Source organism: Brachyhypopomus gauderio, chromosome 8, assembly GCF_052324685.1.
Source record: "Brachyhypopomus gauderio isolate BG-103 chromosome 8, BGAUD_0.2, whole genome shotgun sequence".
NCBI lineage: Eukaryota > Metazoa > Chordata > Actinopteri > Gymnotiformes > Hypopomidae > Brachyhypopomus > Brachyhypopomus gauderio.
Window position 1 is genome coordinate 10,762,015 of NC_135218.1, and position 17,894 is coordinate 10,779,908.

General features: G+C 41.6%; 2 protein-coding genes across 5 annotated transcripts in view; both read left to right on the forward strand.

The window, feature by feature from the left end:
* Positions 1-6,400, forward strand: part of LOC143521460 (potassium voltage-gated channel subfamily B member 1-like) — a 38,979-nt gene extending 32,579 nt beyond the window's left edge. For both annotated transcript variants that reach the window (XM_077014348.1, XM_077014349.1), the window contains exon 3: positions 1,341-6,400. In XM_077014348.1, the coding sequence (XP_076870463.1) occupies positions 1,341-3,242 (1,902 nt within the window). In that variant the 3' untranslated portion in view covers positions 3,243-6,400. The remainder of the gene's footprint in view (positions 1-1,340) is intronic.
* A 2,337-nt stretch (positions 6,401-8,737) lies between these two features.
* On the forward strand, positions 8,738-17,180 carry rae1 (ribonucleic acid export 1). Of its 3 annotated transcripts, none has more exons than XM_077014353.1 (13): positions 8,738-8,883; positions 9,445-9,554; positions 9,655-9,759; positions 9,855-9,947; positions 10,119-10,205; positions 10,648-10,734; positions 10,964-11,035; positions 14,824-14,931; positions 15,236-15,342; positions 15,427-15,502; positions 15,595-15,789; positions 16,060-16,145; positions 16,808-17,180. In XM_077014353.1, coding segments are annotated over exons 2-13 (1,107 nt in total). In that variant the 5' UTR covers positions 8,738-8,883; positions 9,445-9,464; the 3' UTR covers positions 16,809-17,180. The 3 variants fall into 3 exon arrangements, with proteins under 3 accessions (XP_076870468.1, XP_076870465.1, XP_076870467.1); XM_077014352.1 differs by lacking the exon at positions 16,808-17,180 and adding an exon at positions 9,095-9,138 and having other exon boundaries at positions 8,764-8,883; positions 16,060-16,149; XM_077014350.1 differs by lacking the exon at positions 16,808-17,180 and having other exon boundaries at positions 16,060-16,149.
* The last annotated feature ends 714 nt before the right edge of the window (positions 17,181-17,894 follow it).

Sequence of the window (17,894 nt, forward strand, 5' to 3'; positions counted from 1 at the left end):
CTTTCATAGCCCATGTTGCTTTCTCTCTCTGTCCCATCAAGATTCGAGGTAATGAGGGTCGAGTCCCAAAAGAGTTATCCTGTTGACATATATGCAACACTGACCCTCAATTCTTATAAAGAACACGAAACACACTCGCCTACAATAAAACACAGTCTAACACAGTAAGACTGCTCACTAAACTCCAGACTTGGTACATAGGTGCCCAGGGTCCTAGCCTGCTCATGACATAGCCTTTAGCTCATGACATCCATTAAAACCCTTAATATCCATTTAATTCACAGCATCACCCTTGGTCTGAAAATGTTTCCCTCTTAGGCCTAGCAATCCAAACTGCCTCTCGTGACAGACAGAATGGAGAGAAGGAGAAGAGAAATATAGAGGGAAAAAGAATGCACACAAGTCTGAGCGATGAAGAGAGGAATACGGACAGGGAGATGAAAGAGGCGAGCGGAGAGTGTGTTGGCGAGAGCATGTGTCTCAGCTCCACTCCGCAGACGCTGCCTGCCAAACAGCACGGCCCCCCCCGCCGTCGTCACAAACACCAACAAGTGGCATCTCCCCTGGCCAATCACGCCTCTGCCACGTCCACAGCACTCGCGCTGTCACTCAAACACACACGCTGGGCGCTGTGCCATAGCTAGTTGCCAAGGAAACAGCTCATCAGAAAATGCCAGGATTTCTCCTATAACATATCGCCACGGCTGCTCGGGCCCGATACTGGATGCGTGCCTTTTTTTAGGTCTTTTATGTAAACAAGGTTTGCGTCTACTGTGTGATATCCTCTAGGAGTGTTCATCCGCAGAAGTGCTATAATCCTTTTTGTCACATCAAAACACAAATGAAAACATTGCAAGTCTACCATGTCTTGGAGCAAATATCTATGTCGCACTACATATTACTTTTACTTCAACACGCCAGTGGTATTGTGTGGTATAACCTATAAGTCAGGCTGATGCTAGATCAGAATTTCACTGTGCTGTGTATGCATGTGAAAGTTTAACATAAATGCATGACCAGAGCTCAACACCAAAAGAACAATGAACATTATCTCCCTAAGTGGGTCATGAACAGGAAACAATGTCCCAAGCACCAGCTTTAAAACATACTCGGAAGTGGTACATTTTTTGTGAGCATGCCAGGCTCCATATAGGTGTGCCAGACTTTGTGATGATCTTAAAATAAGGGCAAACATGTCCATGATGCATCCTACTTTTCTTAATCAATGCTATATTTGAGATCCAGATGGCTGAATTTCACTGAATGGAGCCAGCGTATATGTGTTGTTTAGTAGTTATTTTAAGACTCACAAGTTTTTGGTTTTGATTGTGTTTCCACAGATTCTGGCTATCATCTCAATTCTGTTCATTGTGTTGTCCACCATTGCCCTGTCGCTTAACACCCTGCCAGAGCTTCAGGACATCGACGAGTTTGGGCAGGCAACCGACAACCCTCAGCTGGCTCACGTAGAGGCTGTCTGCATTGCGTGGTTCACCATGGAGTATCTTCTGCGTTTCCTGTCCTCACCCAATAAATGGAAGTTCTTCAAAGGCCCACTTAATGTCATTGACCTGCTGGCCATCCTTCCGTACTACGTCACCATCTTCCTGACGGAGTCCAACAAGAGCGTGCTGCAGTTTCAGAACGTGCGGCGGGTGGTGCAGATCTTTCGAATCATGCGAATTTTGAGGATCCTCAAATTGGCCCGCCACTCGACTGGGCTACAGTCGCTGGGCTTCACTTTACGGCGCAGTTACAATGAACTGGGCCTGCTAATCCTCTTCTTAGCCATGGGCATCATGATCTTCTCCAGTTTGGTCTTCTTTGCGGAAAAAGATGAAGAAGACACAAAGTTCAAGAGCATCCCAGCTTCCTTCTGGTGGGCCACCATTACCATGACCACTGTGGGATATGGAGACATTTACCCTAAGACTTTATTAGGCAAGATTGTTGGTGGACTCTGCTGCATTGCGGGAGTGCTGGTCATCGCCCTCCCTATTCCCATCATTGTTAACAACTTCTCTGAGTTCTATAAGGAGCAGAAGAGACAAGAAAAAGCCATCAAGAGACGGGAGGCTCTGGAGAGAGCAAAGAGAAATGGCAGTATAGTGTCTATGAACATGAAGGATGCATTTGGTCGAAACACAGAACTCATGGACGTGGTAGTGATGGAGAAAACGGAACAAAGCATTGTGAAGAAAGAGAAGGTGCAGGACAACTGTCACACATCACCAGCACTCTGGAAATGGACACCCAAACGCACCATTTCAGAAACCAGTTCCAACAAGTCTTTCACAGGAAAGGAGCAAGCATCTCCTGTTAGACCCACTAGTCCAACCAGCCCACAACATCTCAATGTCCAGAATCTGGAGGAAATGTACAGCAAGATGGCCAAGACCCAATCCCAGCCTGATCTGAACAGTAAGGAGCGAAGTCTGTTGTCTAAGGCAGCCAAGAGGAGGGATGAAATGGAAATGAGAAGCATATCTGGTCGGACGCCCACCACAACCGATGGTGTCATGGATATGAGAAGCATGTCAAGTATTGACAGCTTCATTAGCTGTGCTACAGACTTTCTGGAGGGCTCAAGATTCTCACATAGTCCCATCTCAAACCAGCCAACCCGAGTCAGCGCCAATCCAGGATTAGAGACAACCCTTGAAGATGAATCCATGAAGAGTCCCGTTGGTCCACCCAAGCCTGGTCGCGCCCTGTTCTCTGACAGCCCCAGAGCTTTTCGCATCAGCAATCCTCTCAAGACCAGATCCCACAAGGTCAACTTCTTCTCAGGAGAAACTACAGACCTTGTTGCGGATGTGGCAAAGGGCATAGGATCTGATGTTCTCTCAGACAATTCTGCAATGTCTGATCGCTCAATTATGAGCCCAGAACTGTCTGTCTATACCACTGCCAGCAGCAAGACTCCGCCCAAGACTCCTGAGACACTGGTACCAACTGTCTTCACTTTTCATGATGCATCGATCAGCAAGTATATCGATGCAGATACCGATGATGATGAACACCTCCATGATGGACCTGGTACCAGTCCCACTGACCGTCTCTTAGGTAGTGCTAGCCCCAAACAGAGCAACAGCTCTAGAGCAAACCACCTAGAGCTGTCTCAGAGGATGCTGGGACAAAACAGTCTGTTCTCCTCAGAGGGACAGTCAGGGAGTGGACAAGGGAACCATGTGCTTTCAGGAGACAGAGGATGCTCTAAAACAGTAAATGAAAGCAATTAAAACAGCGAATGTAGCCCATGACAACTGGAATTATCAATGGTGACAAAGGGTAATATAGAATACTGCTGACGATAACAACACCATTAAAGCTGAATTTCTATGAATATAGAGTACTCACTAGACACTATAGGACAAACTCTTAAATCAGTTTGCTGCTTGAGTCAGCAAGGACATTTGAAATGGCAACAGGCTTCAGAGGACTTCTGGTAGGGGTACTTAAGTATGGTTGACACTGATATGGTTGATGGTTGACATTTTCCTTGCCCAACCCCAACTGTTTCCAAACCCCTCTGTAGAATTAGATATAAACTGAGGCTGTTTTGTGCAATTGCGATTTTCACAAGTTTTCTCCAAGTATGATTCTTCCTCAAAACTGGCCTTAGTTTTATGCATCAACATTATGTACTGTCTTTGCAAGTGTGGGTGCGTGTGTTTAGGCAAGAGGGTATGCATGAACGCCAGAGAGACAGAATGAGCAAGATATAGAGAGACCAAAAACAGTGAAAGAGGATGTGTGAACATCTGACATCAGTGTCCCAACAGACATATTGTCTTGTGTGTACAGATGCACTCTGTTTTCAATACAATCTTTTTTCTAAAAAGGCAATTGAAATATTTAAGTGTTTTTGTTTTCCTTCTTTGCTCATTGTCTTGTGACCATTCTTCTATGGAATTAATATGCAAGTGCAGTGATTTCAGAGGATACAGCCACTGTGATTCACTGTCTTTGGTCAAATTATGTTGCAACTCACTCTCGAGAGTAATTCATGTGTTTCTTGTCAGATTCACATGTATTATCATGCTTAGGTCAATTTTTTAGATCTTTGATTTATTAAGTTGGTCATATACTTATGTAGCTCACATGGCATGCTTTAAAATGCTTGGCATCATCTGCAGCTCTCAGCAGAGATATGCTCCTTGATTGATTGACTGTTTGCCAATTAACACGGAGCACAAACAACTGTTTGATTCCCAAACTTGAAAGAAAAGCACTGAAAATCCTTTTTTAAGGTTTGAAAAGCAAGGTTTTTGTTGACTATACAAAAGGACAATGCCAGTGAAAAGGAGTTATAATTATAGTTAGATAATTTAGCTCTGGAAGAATACAATAGACTTTGTTGCAGATAAAAACAATGAAAGAATCTAAAATGTATATTTTTAAAATATTTTCTAATGAATGGAAATTAGAGGAATAAATTATGCTAATCTCTTAGTTTTGCATTTCAATACAAATAGTATCAAATATTTATTTTAAAGGGATTGTATTTGCTAGATAATTTGGTGAGACAACTTCTTTGTATTGTTTGTTACTGTCTTCTAGTCTATGTATTCGTTGTGACAAACTTCTGTCCTCCTGTTCATTTATCCTTTCTATGATAAATGGAGCCAAAGAGATGTTCACTAATATGGCTGATACAAATAATACCCTTAACAATCTAGGGTACAATCAGGGCAAGATTGAACAGTGCTTAAATGTAAACTCTGGAACCCCAAAGCAGCTAAACCTATTTGTTGCACAGACTATATTTTAGGGATATTTTTTAACTATTTTGATATTTTTGTTTACCTTACTTGTTTACCTTACAAACATTAATAACTGCCACAAATAAGGAACTGCTCAGATACACCTATTTGCCATGCATAATCTATAAAACATTCAACAAAACAGAACAGGGGATACTTACATACTCAGACATACAGCACAATTCATATCAGACCTGCAGCAAATACTTCCCTGCCTTAGGTCATTAATAATGTATTCTGAATGCTATTCATATATACCAATACAAATAAAAGGGAAAGCCATTTGCTGTCTTAGAAGCCATAGTACACAGAAATATAGCAACATGCAAACAAAACCAACAATGTACAGGTCACAGACACAATGTGGTCACTCATAGTCATTTAAATGTCCTTGATAACTTGAGACGCAGTAGACCACTGCAACTTAATCAACTTAAATGCACACTAGGAACAGAGCCCTCTGGACACGACAGCTGTCATAGTGTCCCACCTGCCTCAGTGAGTGACAGATTCAGGTCACATCCATCTCTCCTTATCGATCCAGCCCCCTTGTGCTCCCCATCACATGAAAGATTTACTGCAACACATAGTAAAGCCATTAGCATGGGTGCTAATTGCTAATATGTTATCTAACAACCTCACCACAGACCGAGTGCATGATCAATAGCTTAACAAATCACTTGCTTTTTCTTTTTTTTAGATGATTTTGCCTAAGCTGTATCTTTGTTGACACACTGAAGGCATTTCATATGCAGAAGTCATTATGAAAATGTCAGAATCCACTTGTATATGAGGTAGAATAAAAATAGGACAGACTTTCAAAAGAAGGCAAGAAATGATTTAGATGACACTGTCCTGTTTTCTTTTCTGGATGTTGATGTTTTTACATTAAAGGAGGTGGATCATTTGTCCCTTCGTCTACGTTTATCTTGTCTCCCTGTGTCTCTCCCCCTCTCTCTTTGTCCTCCATTCTTGACATTTGTCCTGTTTGTCCAAGGCCCAAGAGTAAAGGTGAAGACTTAAAGAGCAAACGAAAGGTAAACAAGTTCAGCGGGGAATAAAAACACAGAAAACCAAGCTGGAGGTGTTGGAGGCTGTGAGAGTATGAAGTGTATGGAGTGAGAGAGTGAATGAGAGAGCCACTCCAAACAGGTATAACATAGCTCTGACAACACTGTTTCCATGGTGACAGCAGCACCATCCAAAACAATCTGCCACTGACTGGCTGTCTGCCCTATAGAGGAAGGAATGTTATTCAGACTCATGTAAAGCACAACAGTTTCATCCTTCTCGATCCAATGCCGCTGAGTAACGTTAGCGTTATTGCTCTGTGCTCACAGATAGTGGACAGAAATAAAATCAGATAACAAGTTGGAGAAAAAGAATGTGTGGACAGACGTCTGACCTACTGAGTGTTGGTGAAGTATCTGTGGTGATGGTTCTGAATATGGTCAGTCTGACAGGCCAAGACAGAGGAGACACAGGATATGAATGTCCTCCAAACACAAACACTTTTAGAGTCTTTTCCTACTAAATAAGGAAACCAATAAACAAGTGCTATTTGAAATGCAAAGGACATAACTGATTTTATTTTATGAAATACAGCAAGTATATATAACTACCTATTCGTTAGACAGAAGTTCATTAATGGTGTTCCTTTCACTTTTCTGACTGTGTTCAAAGCATTCTACTGACAGTGATCCATTAATCAAATTAGATACACTGAAATGTGAGCTTGGAGTGAACACAAATACAGTTCAAGTATGTAATAAAATATCTGACACTGACCTGATTTACTCTGGCTCATTTAAGACATGTTGGTCACTACAGTTGAAATCTGGTAATAGGTTCAGAGAACCTAAGTGATCGCATCACATTTTAACATGTTTCATGTATTTAAGTTATGCAAAATTATGGATATTTAAATACATTTTCAGATTCCGTTGTTGTTCTTCTTCTTGTTTTTGCCAACTTTGTGAATAAGAAATTTCCTCCCAGTTCAATCAGCTCACATAAATGAATTAAATTAGTTGATTGAAACTTAATATAATCTTGCTACTTTGTCCTGTGCAATAAGGGTCATGCCAAAGCACAATACGCTATACTAAAATGATCTTCACAAAGAAGACAGGAAAAATGCTTTTGGTGTCAATCAGTCAGGATTTTTAAAAACAGAACATTAATATTTCAAAGCATCTGTTAGAAAATTGTTAAAGCACAGTGTACAACCACAGAGGAAATACTAAAGGATCCCCAAAAATCTCTAAATAACACAGTCAGACTCCACAATCACTAGGAGACCAGGAAAAAGTGGACTTAAGGAGTAGGTAGCAGAATCAGAAACCAGTGATAACCAAGCCTATGACTGCTTGGCATGTTGTCAGGTGTATAAACACCTGTATTCTAGCCCTGAATGTCTGCACAAATATTCTATTGACACTGTAAGTGGAGTCAAAAGCTGAACGTTTTGGACAATGTCTGGAGGTCCAGTGAACAGTAAACACAACACTGCAGAGAAAGACCAATAGAGGAGTGAAATGTGGAGGTAGTATAACGGTGTGGGGATGATTTGCTGATCTGGATGACAACAGAAAGAAGCATGAATTCTGATATGAATCATAACATTGCTACATTTGTGCATCAGTCTGTGAGGCGACACTGAATCATATTCAGATAATGCACCATTGATCCAAAATACGAAAGCATGGTGGAGAATAAGGAAAACGGATGTTCTAGCCTGTTCAAAAGTCCGGACCTAAACCCAATGGAGATGTCACAGAACCTAAAATTTACAGTTAACCACTGATTCTGAAAACCTTTCCACGAGGGCGTTTGAGCTACATAACCTCTACAGCAATGTGAAAGATGGAATTATAAAGCATGTTTGGTTGCAGTCAATGCAGTTAAAGTTGGCCCATACTGTTATATGTGGAGCTGAAGGGTGCAGAGGGAACGAATGTTGGATCACTTTGTTTATTACATAATCAATTACGTGTCATTTGTTCACTCTGGTTTCCTTGATCCAATAATAGAGTTTGTCTTAATTATCTGAAAATCCACACGGTGACCAACTGAGGGTTCATACAACAAAATATCTGAAAGAGTGAAACTATTTTTCATTGTACTGTATGAAAGCTAATCTGATTACATACTGTTTGCAGGAAAAGAGGAATATTTGAAGACTTTTAAAAACAGTGGAAGGACAACCTTAAGGGGGCATAAGATGTGTTTTCGACATGACCTTCATTGGCCTTGTTCACTGGATATTCGCTGGAGAAAAAGACTGTAAAAAAAACAAAACAAAAATTGAGTTTTTAGAGTATTAATAAATAGAGTATTTGCCAAAAGAAAAATAGAGTTTCAGAAAAGCCATATATATTAAGGCAATGATGATATCCAATAGGCCAATCATAAAAGGACACCTATTAAAAATTGTACTTTATAATATAAAACGATATAATAATATGATTTGTGACACAGTTAATACATTTTCCAGTACGTTTATCATTGTATACACTTTCTGAACTGCCAAAGTCCCACACACAGACACACCTACAAATCTGAAGTGCAATTCAACAGCGCCCTCCTGTGGCAAACTACGCTGGAATCTACACGCTGAAGAAAGTTCAAGGTTTGCGCCTCGGTAGCATAAATGGTGGGAATAAACTGCCTGGAGGCTTCATTCATTGACAACGAAGCATGCAGGTCAAGTTGGTGAGGTTTATGTAGGCAAATGAATTTTAGCGGTCCTAATAATCGATTAATGATTAAAGAATAGATATTTAATTACTTAATAATTAGGTTATGGTGATAAATTCAAAACTGAATTCTAATATAAAGACAAATATGTCACTTACAGATACCATTTGTGTTTATAAAGTTTGGCAATCAACGTAATATGAACTGGTTTATATTACTAGTTTATACGTATCGGTACATTACATACTCGCATATACAATCCATACGTCATATTGGTGCTTCTTTACTCGCGTTTACGTCATCAAGCCGCGCCTGATACCTGCTCTATTTCGGGGGTAAAAGTGTGCGTTTGTGTTTACGGCGCATCAAGCGTCTTGACTTGGCGTCGATTTTAGGGGAGCTGTTCCGACTTTGCACGGTAAAGTACTGTGATAAAGCAGTCTCATGTATAGCTAGGCTGTGGTTTATAGATATCTTCCTTGCTGTTCGGGCACGAAAGCCGTATAGCGCGGTTAGCCGGCCAGCTAACCCAGCGAGCTCGAGAGGTGTTGGGGTGCGTTAGCTGTACAGCCTAGCTAGCCATATTTACTTTTATTTACATGTTACAGACAACTGAAATGTCTTTACAGAATTAAATATCCACAACAACTCTTTATCTGGCTACATTAACAAGGTTAGTGCGAGGGAAATCTGGAATGAATGGCTTAAAATACTTAAAGTGGGCCAGCCAGTTGGGTGTCTGGTTATTCATTGTCGTCAGAGGTGTCAATTCCAGGTTTACAAAGTAAAAGTCCTCACCAGGATTTTGCTCAAGCTTGCTAGATTTTTTTGCAATACAGGTAAAATTAGTGGAATCAACACAATCCAGGAAGCCTGAGCAAAATCCTGGTGAGGACTTTTATTTTCTGAACCTGGAATTGACACCTCTGATTGTCGTTGTGGAAGTAATCATGTCTCTAACTGTTCATCGTCTCTGCAGCACTCTGTCATTGACCTGCGATGAGTTTGTTCGGGTCAAGCTCCGGTTTTGGGTCCGGAGGCACAGGTGTATTCGGCAGCACTACGACAGACAGTCATAACCCAATGAAGGTATAACGCGTAGAGGCAAAAACGACATCACTTCTCATCAAGGTTGCAGCTAGACCTTCTAATGTGTCATCCACCTTGTTTGCGTGTCTTGTTGAAATAGGATGTTGAGGTTACATCCCCACCGGACGACAGCATAAGCTGTTTGGCCTTCAGCCCTCCACCAATGCCTGGAAACTTTCTGATTGGAGGCTCTTGGGCAAATGATGTAAGTTATTGAAGCCGCGACGACTAAAGTACAAACGTGTGGTATACTACTCCTTCGTGGTTAAATAATACTTTTACTGTGCTGTGTGACCTGAGGTACGATGCTGGGAGGTGCAGGATAACGGACAGACTGTTCCTAAAGCTCAGCAGATGCACACGGGCCCAGTGCTTGACGTCTGCTGGAGTGATGTAAGATTTCCAAACATTTACCATGTCGAAGATATCCATAATGTGATATTCTGCATTGCCTTAGGTACAATTGGTGCTCTCATTCTTTATTAGATGTGAACTAGCATAAGATTCACAAAAATGCTGATTAGGCCCTTGGGTGTCTGAAGATGTTTTTCTTTGTTGGAACAGGATGGAAGTAAGGTATTCACAGCCTCGTGTGACAAAACTGCAAAGATGTGGGATCTGAACAGCAACCAGGCCATGCAAATAGCACAAGTAAGTTGCTGTTCTGTTAATGGGCACAGCTGCAGCTATAGAGAATCAGCCATGGAAGGGCCATTATTTGGTGACAGCTGAACTCCGATTGGAGGAAATGCAAAGCTACACGTTCCTAGGAGAAGCTCTTTGTTTTGAGACGCTTCGAATTCTGGTGGTGATTGAATGGAACTTGTCACATTTCTTTATGGATGACTGAATTCCTGTACTCTTGCCTTCATTCAAATATGTGCAAATATGTTATTTTGTGAAACTTTTTTCAGCTAAAGCTACTTTTTTTTAATGGGCAAAGCTCTGCCCAACCTTCAGTCTTTTAGTGCTACAGTACAGAATCTGACTGTGATTTTACTTTTTATTATTCCGAAGATCTTTTCTCCAAAGTGGCTCATAACAGAGCTTTGATTGTGATGTTGGTGTTAACTTTTTCTGGTATTTTGTTTAGCATGAAGGCCCAATTAGGACAATCCACTGGATAAAAGCCCCAAACTACAGCTGTGTCATGACAGGAAGTTGGGACAAAACACTTAAGGTACGCTTGCTCATCCTGCTTTAAGCCTGATTGGTTTATTCCATTCAACATTGGTAGGGGCCTTGTGATCGGACCATACCATTCTGGCATCTTTCTAATGTTTTGCTGTTGATTTGATTGCCTGAGTTCTGCAGTTCGGCCAACTCAAAATATCAGAATATTCAGAATATCAGAACTATGATTTCAACACTAGCACTGATATTGTACTCTCTCCCTGGTTGATTGGCAGTTCTGGGACACACGCTCCCCAAATCCTATGATGTCTCTACAGATGCCAGAGAGATGCTACTGTGCTGATGTTGTAAGTAAATTACCAGACATTCTCCTGACACACATTCTGTGATTGGTAAGATAACCATATATGACATCAGTAAGGCATAGTTTTAAGTCTTGAATGTAAGTGTTCTTCTTGTACAGGTGAGCGTCACACTTTGGGTTAAACAATGGTACAAACCGAATTCCAAAAAAGTTGGGACACTAAACAAATAGTGAATAAAAACTGAATGCAATGATGTGGAGATGGCAAATGTCAATATTTTATTTGTAATAGAACATAGATGACAGATCAAAAGTTTAATCTGAGTAAATGTAACATTTTAAAGGAAAAATATGTTGATTGAAAATTTCAGTGTCAACAAATCCCCAAAAAGTTGGGACAAGTAGCAATAAGTGGCTGGAAAAAGGAAATTGAGCATGAAACAAAGAGCTGGAATACCAATAAACACAAATTAGGTCAATTGACAACATGATTGGGTATAAAAGAGCTTATCAGAGTGTCGGTGTCTCTCTGAAGCCAAGATAGTAAGAGGATCACCAATTCCACCATTGGTGCACAGAAAGATAGTGCAGCAATACCAGAATGGTGTTACCCAGCGTAAAATAGCAAAGACTTTTAAGTTATCATCAACCGTACATAACATCATCAAAAGATTCAGAGAATCTGGAACAATCGCTGTGCGTAAGGGTCAAGGCTGTAAAACTCTACTGTATGCTCTTGATCTCCGGGCCCTTAAGAGTCACTACACCTCAAACAGAAATGCCACTGTCAAGGAAATAACAGAATGGGCTCAGGAATACTTCCAGAAAGCATTGTCAGTGAACACAATCCACCATGTTATCCACTGTTGGCAGCTGAAACTCTACAGTGCAAAGAGGAAGCCATTTCTAAGCAAGCTCCACAAGCTCAGACGTTTGCACTGGGCCAGGGGTAATTTAAAATGGAGTGTGGCAAAATGGAAGACTGATCTGTGGTCATATGAGTCACGAACTGAAGTTCTTTATGGAACACTGGGACACCATATCATCTGGACCAGAGAGGACAAGGATAACCCAAGTTGTTATCAACGCTCTGTTCAGAAGCTTGCATCACTTATGGTATGGGATTGCATGAGTGCATGGGCAGCTTGCATGTCTGGAAAGTGTCTGAAAACTTGAGAAACTGGTCTCCTCTGTCCCCAGACGTCTGTTGAGTGTTGTAAGTAGAAGGGGAGATGCCACACAGTGGTAAAAATGGCCTTGTCCCAACTTTTTTGGATTTGTTGACGCCATGAAATTTTTATACAACATTTTGTCCCTTAAAATGATAATTTTCTCAGTTTAAACTTATGATCTGTGATTTGTGTTCTATACTGAATAAAATATGAGATGTTGGCACCTCCAAATCATTACATTCAGTTTTTTTTCACAATTTGTTTAGTGTCTTGGAATCCAGTTTTTGGAATCCGGTTTTTTCATAGACTAAATGTTCCACTCATACACATCTCATGGGACTCATGAGTTTCCACTCTGTTTCAGTCTTGTTTCTATCTGGTATTTGTGAATGTACTTTGTAGTTGAACCAGTCACCTTCTTTTGGGGAACTATGAGACTGGTTTGGATGACATCAAAAATGTCCACATATCTCACCAGATGTAAAGCTTATGTGAGCAGAAAAAACTACTTTAATGGCAGCTGCTGTCTTTACAAATCTGCTCTGGTCTAAGGGACGTTGTCCTCCTCCCCATGGAGATCATATTTATACTTTCAGCTGGGCTCTTTTTAGGGTTGACCCCAGCACTTCAAAAGACCTTTCTCCGTATCCATTGGCAACAGCCATGTAATAATTCTGTATAGGGCTGCACGATTAATCGTATTTTTATCGTTATCGCGATGTGAAGTTTCACGATAAACACATCGAAAGAGCCACGATAACTCCTTGAATAACAGCAAACTCAAATTGCATTATCCTCGTCCAGCAATAGAGGGAGCTATTCGCGCTGCAGACTATGATCACGTGACGTAAGTAGGCAAGAGGCAGAGTGAGGCAGAGTTGCCAGGTTCGCGGTTTTCACGCCAAATTGGGCTTGTTTGAAAATCCAGCCGCGGGTAAAAATTCTGGGGCCGCGGGGTGAGGTTTTTTGGGCTACTTCCTCGCGCGACCCTGCGCGAGCGGTGTAGGCGTTTATACTTTCGCGAACGTCGCGAGCGTCGCTGCAGTGTTCTCCGAAACGATAGGTGGCGATAGGTGGCAGTGGAGAATAAAAAACCCCTGCAAAACCGGGGAAAGAACATTTTTACCTGACCAGAGACCGTATTTAGACACATCAGGCATCAAACGTAAATATGGTTTTACAGTGTTGTCCGAAACGATACGCTAACAAATACGAGCCTCTTGTAATTCCAGGACGAAACATGAGAGAACGTGAAGACGTTAGACGTCTGGGCGTTTTGAAAATAAACAACCATTAAATAATGTGATAAGAAAGCGAATTATTTCGATTCATTTCGAGTATATGTATAAATATTTAACTTAATTAAGTTTAACGTGCTGGGAAATATTGAAATGGACCTTTAAAGTGACGTACAAGTGCTTTAATTCCACCTTGTATAGGTGTATGAACCCTGCAAACATGACTGTTCTCATTGCGCTGAGACGCGGCGCGCGCGAACTTACAAAATTCGAGAGGTGCACGACCTCGTGAATCATTAAACCAGCTTAAGCCTGGTTTACACTTGATGCGGCGCGAGGGTCCGGGAGGCGAAAATAACGTAATCGCGGTGGCTTCGCCCGTGTGCAATGGCCTCGCGCGCTGTCGATTCACGAGGTCGTGCACCTCTCGAATTTTGTAAGTTCGCGCGCGCCGCGTCTCAGCGCAATGAGAACAGTCATGTTTGCAGGGTTCATACACCTATACAAGGTGGAATTCAAGCACTTGTACGTCACTTTCAAGGTCCATTTCAATAATTCCCAGCACGTTAAACTTAATTGAATTAAATATTTATACATATACTCTAAATGATTCGAAATCATTCGCTTTTTTATCACATTATTTAATGGATATTTATTTTCAAAACGCCCAATCTTAACGTCTTCACGTTCTCTCATGTTTCGTCCTGGAATTACAAGAGGCTCGTATTTGTTAACGTAATACAAGAGAATTGTTCAGTCAGACAGATATTTGTTGTGAAACGAAGTAGTTACAATTTCAAGCATTTTCAAGTACTTTAGCCTAAATTCCAGCACTTTTCAAACCTGAAACACAAAGCAACATTAAAATTGGTCAGGTAAAAGTTCATTCCCCTGTATTTGAGGGGTGTTTTTTATACTACTAGGCCTACATATCGTTTCGGACAACACTGCAAAGAATGTGACACGGCAAGATTAAACGCTTCCGCCGTTCGCGGAGGTTAACGAGGTGTGCGGAGTCGCTCACTCGTGAAAGTATAAACCTAGATTGAATCTATTGTTGAATAAACCTGCAAAATATTTGGAATTATTCTGGATTCATTACACAGTAAAAAACAAAACAAATTAACGTGCTGCTGTTCAGAGAGACACTACATTTCTGTATTTTAATCTTAATTTATCGTGGTTCACATCGATATCGGGATATCCAACAATGTTATCGCACATCGCAATTCTAGTCCATATCGTGCACCCCTAATTCTGTATGTAACCATAGACATTGAGAGAGCCACCTTGCAGACTCACAAGTACCACCTTGATTGGCCGATGTGAAAATGTATTTTCACATACTCCTGTATTTTCTCGATCTCCTCATTTCCATCATCTCAAGTGTGTTCTGTGGCTTGGTTTATCTTTGTATACAGGTGTATCCAATGGCTGTTGTGGCGACCGCAGAGAGAGGCCTAATTGTGTACCAGTTGGAGAATCAGCCATCAGAGTTCCGGCGTATAGATTCACCTTTGAAACATCAGGTGTCTCCCAGTTTGTCTTGGGGAATGTAACCCAATCGGGAGTGTGTAGGGCTCGGGGGGTCAGGCAGCCCGACTGACATTGGGAAATTTTCAATTCTAATATCTGTTGCTGCTTTCTAACATGTTGTACTAATTCTGTTAGCCAGGGTAATGTAGAGTTGCATGTTGTCTTAGCATTAGCATTCTGCCGCTTCTGTCATTACTTTTAGCAGCAGATTTGTTTTCTGATGACACTGCCTATCTTGACCAGGCAGGAATTCAACTTGTTTTTGCTTTCTTCGTCCTTCTAAAACTCTTTGTGCAGCACCGCTGTGTAGCCATCTTCAAGGACAAACAGAACAAACCCACCGGCTTTGCTCTGGGAAGCATAGAGGGGCGAGTGGCCATTCATTATATCAACCCACCTAACCCGTGAGTACACAGACGCTCTAGCCTCCATAACCAACCAACACACCAGCCACAGTTTGTCATGTATTTTTCGTGCTGTTTCCATAGAGCCAAGGATAACTTCACCTTCAAGTGCCACAGATCTAATGGAACCAACACTGCCACACCCCAAGACATTTATGCTGTAGGTTAAACAATACAAACTAGTGCAGTTTCCAGTGCTCTGGAGACTTGTGAATGTTGACTCTTGACGTTCCTGGGGTTTGTGTGTCTCAGGTCAACGCCATCGCCTTCCACCCGGTCCACGGCACCCTGGCCACAGTGGGCTCGGACGGGCGTTTCAGCTTCTGGGATAAGGATGCACGCACAAAGCTGAAGACCTCCGAGCAGCTTGACCAGCCAATCACAGCCTGCTGCTTCAACCACAATGGCAACATCTTCGCATACAGCTCCAGCTATGATTGGTCCAAGGTACAAAGCCTGCCGTCACACGTGCACTTTCACGTGGGTGGTCACTCTCTGAAAGGTTAGATGAGGAGAGCCCTCGCACCCTCCAGAGACAGAGGTCTAGATCCAGTTCAGCAGAGATATTGTGATTTTAATTACATTGCAGTTGTCTGAAAACCTTTGTGTATGGATGCGTAGTCGAGGTGTATAAAAGGAGAAGTCCTTTGGTTTTTCTTTTCAAAAATGTCAACAGGTCTATAGTATAGTATTATTAATGTCTGGTGTCCCTCGTAGGGGCATGAGTACTACAATCCCCAGAAGAAGAACTACATCTTCCTGCGGAACGCAGCTGAGGAGCTCAAGCCTCGGAACAAGAAATGGTGAGAGTGGGATTTCCGTTACCGTGGAGATGATGTCTGTCGCCGGGCGGGGGCGGGGCCTCTCCGCTTCCTTGAGCCGACTCCTCTCTGTGGCTCTAGCCGTCCCAGCATCCCAGGATGCTTTGCAGGGCTTTTCTTTGCAAACTGCTTGAAGAGCTCAAAGGGTGTGAATGCTTTAGGCCACAGGTGGTGTGTTTCTGACTGTCAGTAGTTAGCCGCGGAGCCGGGACGGCAGCCCGTTTATGCTGCGCACGGGTTTTCTGATCACCTCGATTTTACTGGCAAAGTTGTTATGCTTAAGCAGTCTTAACGTTCAGTGAGCCACTTAACTGTCTGCATCCACGATTCATCCCTGTGTGCATTTTTAATTCCTGACACTTCCCATTTTGTGAACAACAGCAAATATAATGAGTCCATTCTTTATCCATCAGAATCGAATGTACATGCAACTTAACAGTGAAGCTTTTTCCTTAAAGAGTCTCATGGAACGCTGCACTTTAACGAAACGTACGGCAGGACGAGAGTGTTTTCTTAGACATTGTTAAGTATTTTGTTGGCACTGATTGTGTATATCTGTTTGGCGGAGGGGCAGGGAGAGAACAATAAACGTGATTTGAAAAGAAAAAGCTCTTGTGACTGACCACCACCCCTCCTGTCTTTAGATCCATCAAGCTGCATCACACCTCGGAAGACCTGCGTTAGTGTGTAAATACAGGAGAGAGTGAGAGACCCCGTTATGGCTAACACCTGGACCAATGACGTGGCATTGCGTACTAAATATGGACCAATCAGAAGGGGCCAGCCGCCCCTACGCGATGATGACAGCTTAATGGCTTTCAGGTCGAATGAAGAAGCCATTCTTTAGTGTTCTTTATATTGTTCTTTATTATTTCTTTCTTGTTTTTTACGTTGACTGCAGCTTTTCACACCACCTCCCAAAGAACATGCCGTTTCCACTCCTGCTTTGCTGTCACAACATGGTGTAGAGTTCCGTCTTGATCATGTGAAACCAATAAATAAACATCTTCAGGACTCTCTCCGTATTTTGATATTTTGTACTCTCATATTCTAAGGGAAGTGAAAAGCATTTAGTGTAGAACACTAGATCTGTGTTCTTTTCAGTGGTGCATTACACCACAGCCTAATTTCACCTTGTCACCTTGCTTCTCGAGTCCTGCATGCATTCAGTAAGTTGCAGGGAAGGCAAGAATTGTGTGATGGCATGTGTAGTTTAAAAAAAATGGCATGGAAAAGAACTGGATTGAACAAGAGGTTGGATACCGAGAACTGAAGTCGAGGACTATTTTCTTCAAGGTGGTTTTTAGTAAGCAGTAAGCAAATTGTAGCAGTTTCTAGTTTCATATACAACATTTTAAATATTAGTCTGGACATGATTTTTTTTTCCTTAAAACTATTATAGATTTTGGTACAACGTTTGGTAATTTATGATAACACATTATGTTCCTTTTGATGAGTCAATTTTTAACACCCACATTAAAACTTTAAACCATATACATTTCATTTATGAATTATTTATCTAATAGCAGTATCGTTTGGTTCTGTTTTTCGTTTAGTATTTCAGCAGATAAATATGCAAGACGTATAAATTGGGGCGCCTCATTTGAGGGAGTGATCTGCAAATGAAAACTGGATCAAGATTAATAAGCACAAACTAATGAGATCATTTATAAAATCTCAGACATGGTATTTTAAAAGTTGTTAATTGGGGGTTTTTAGTATGCTTTTTTA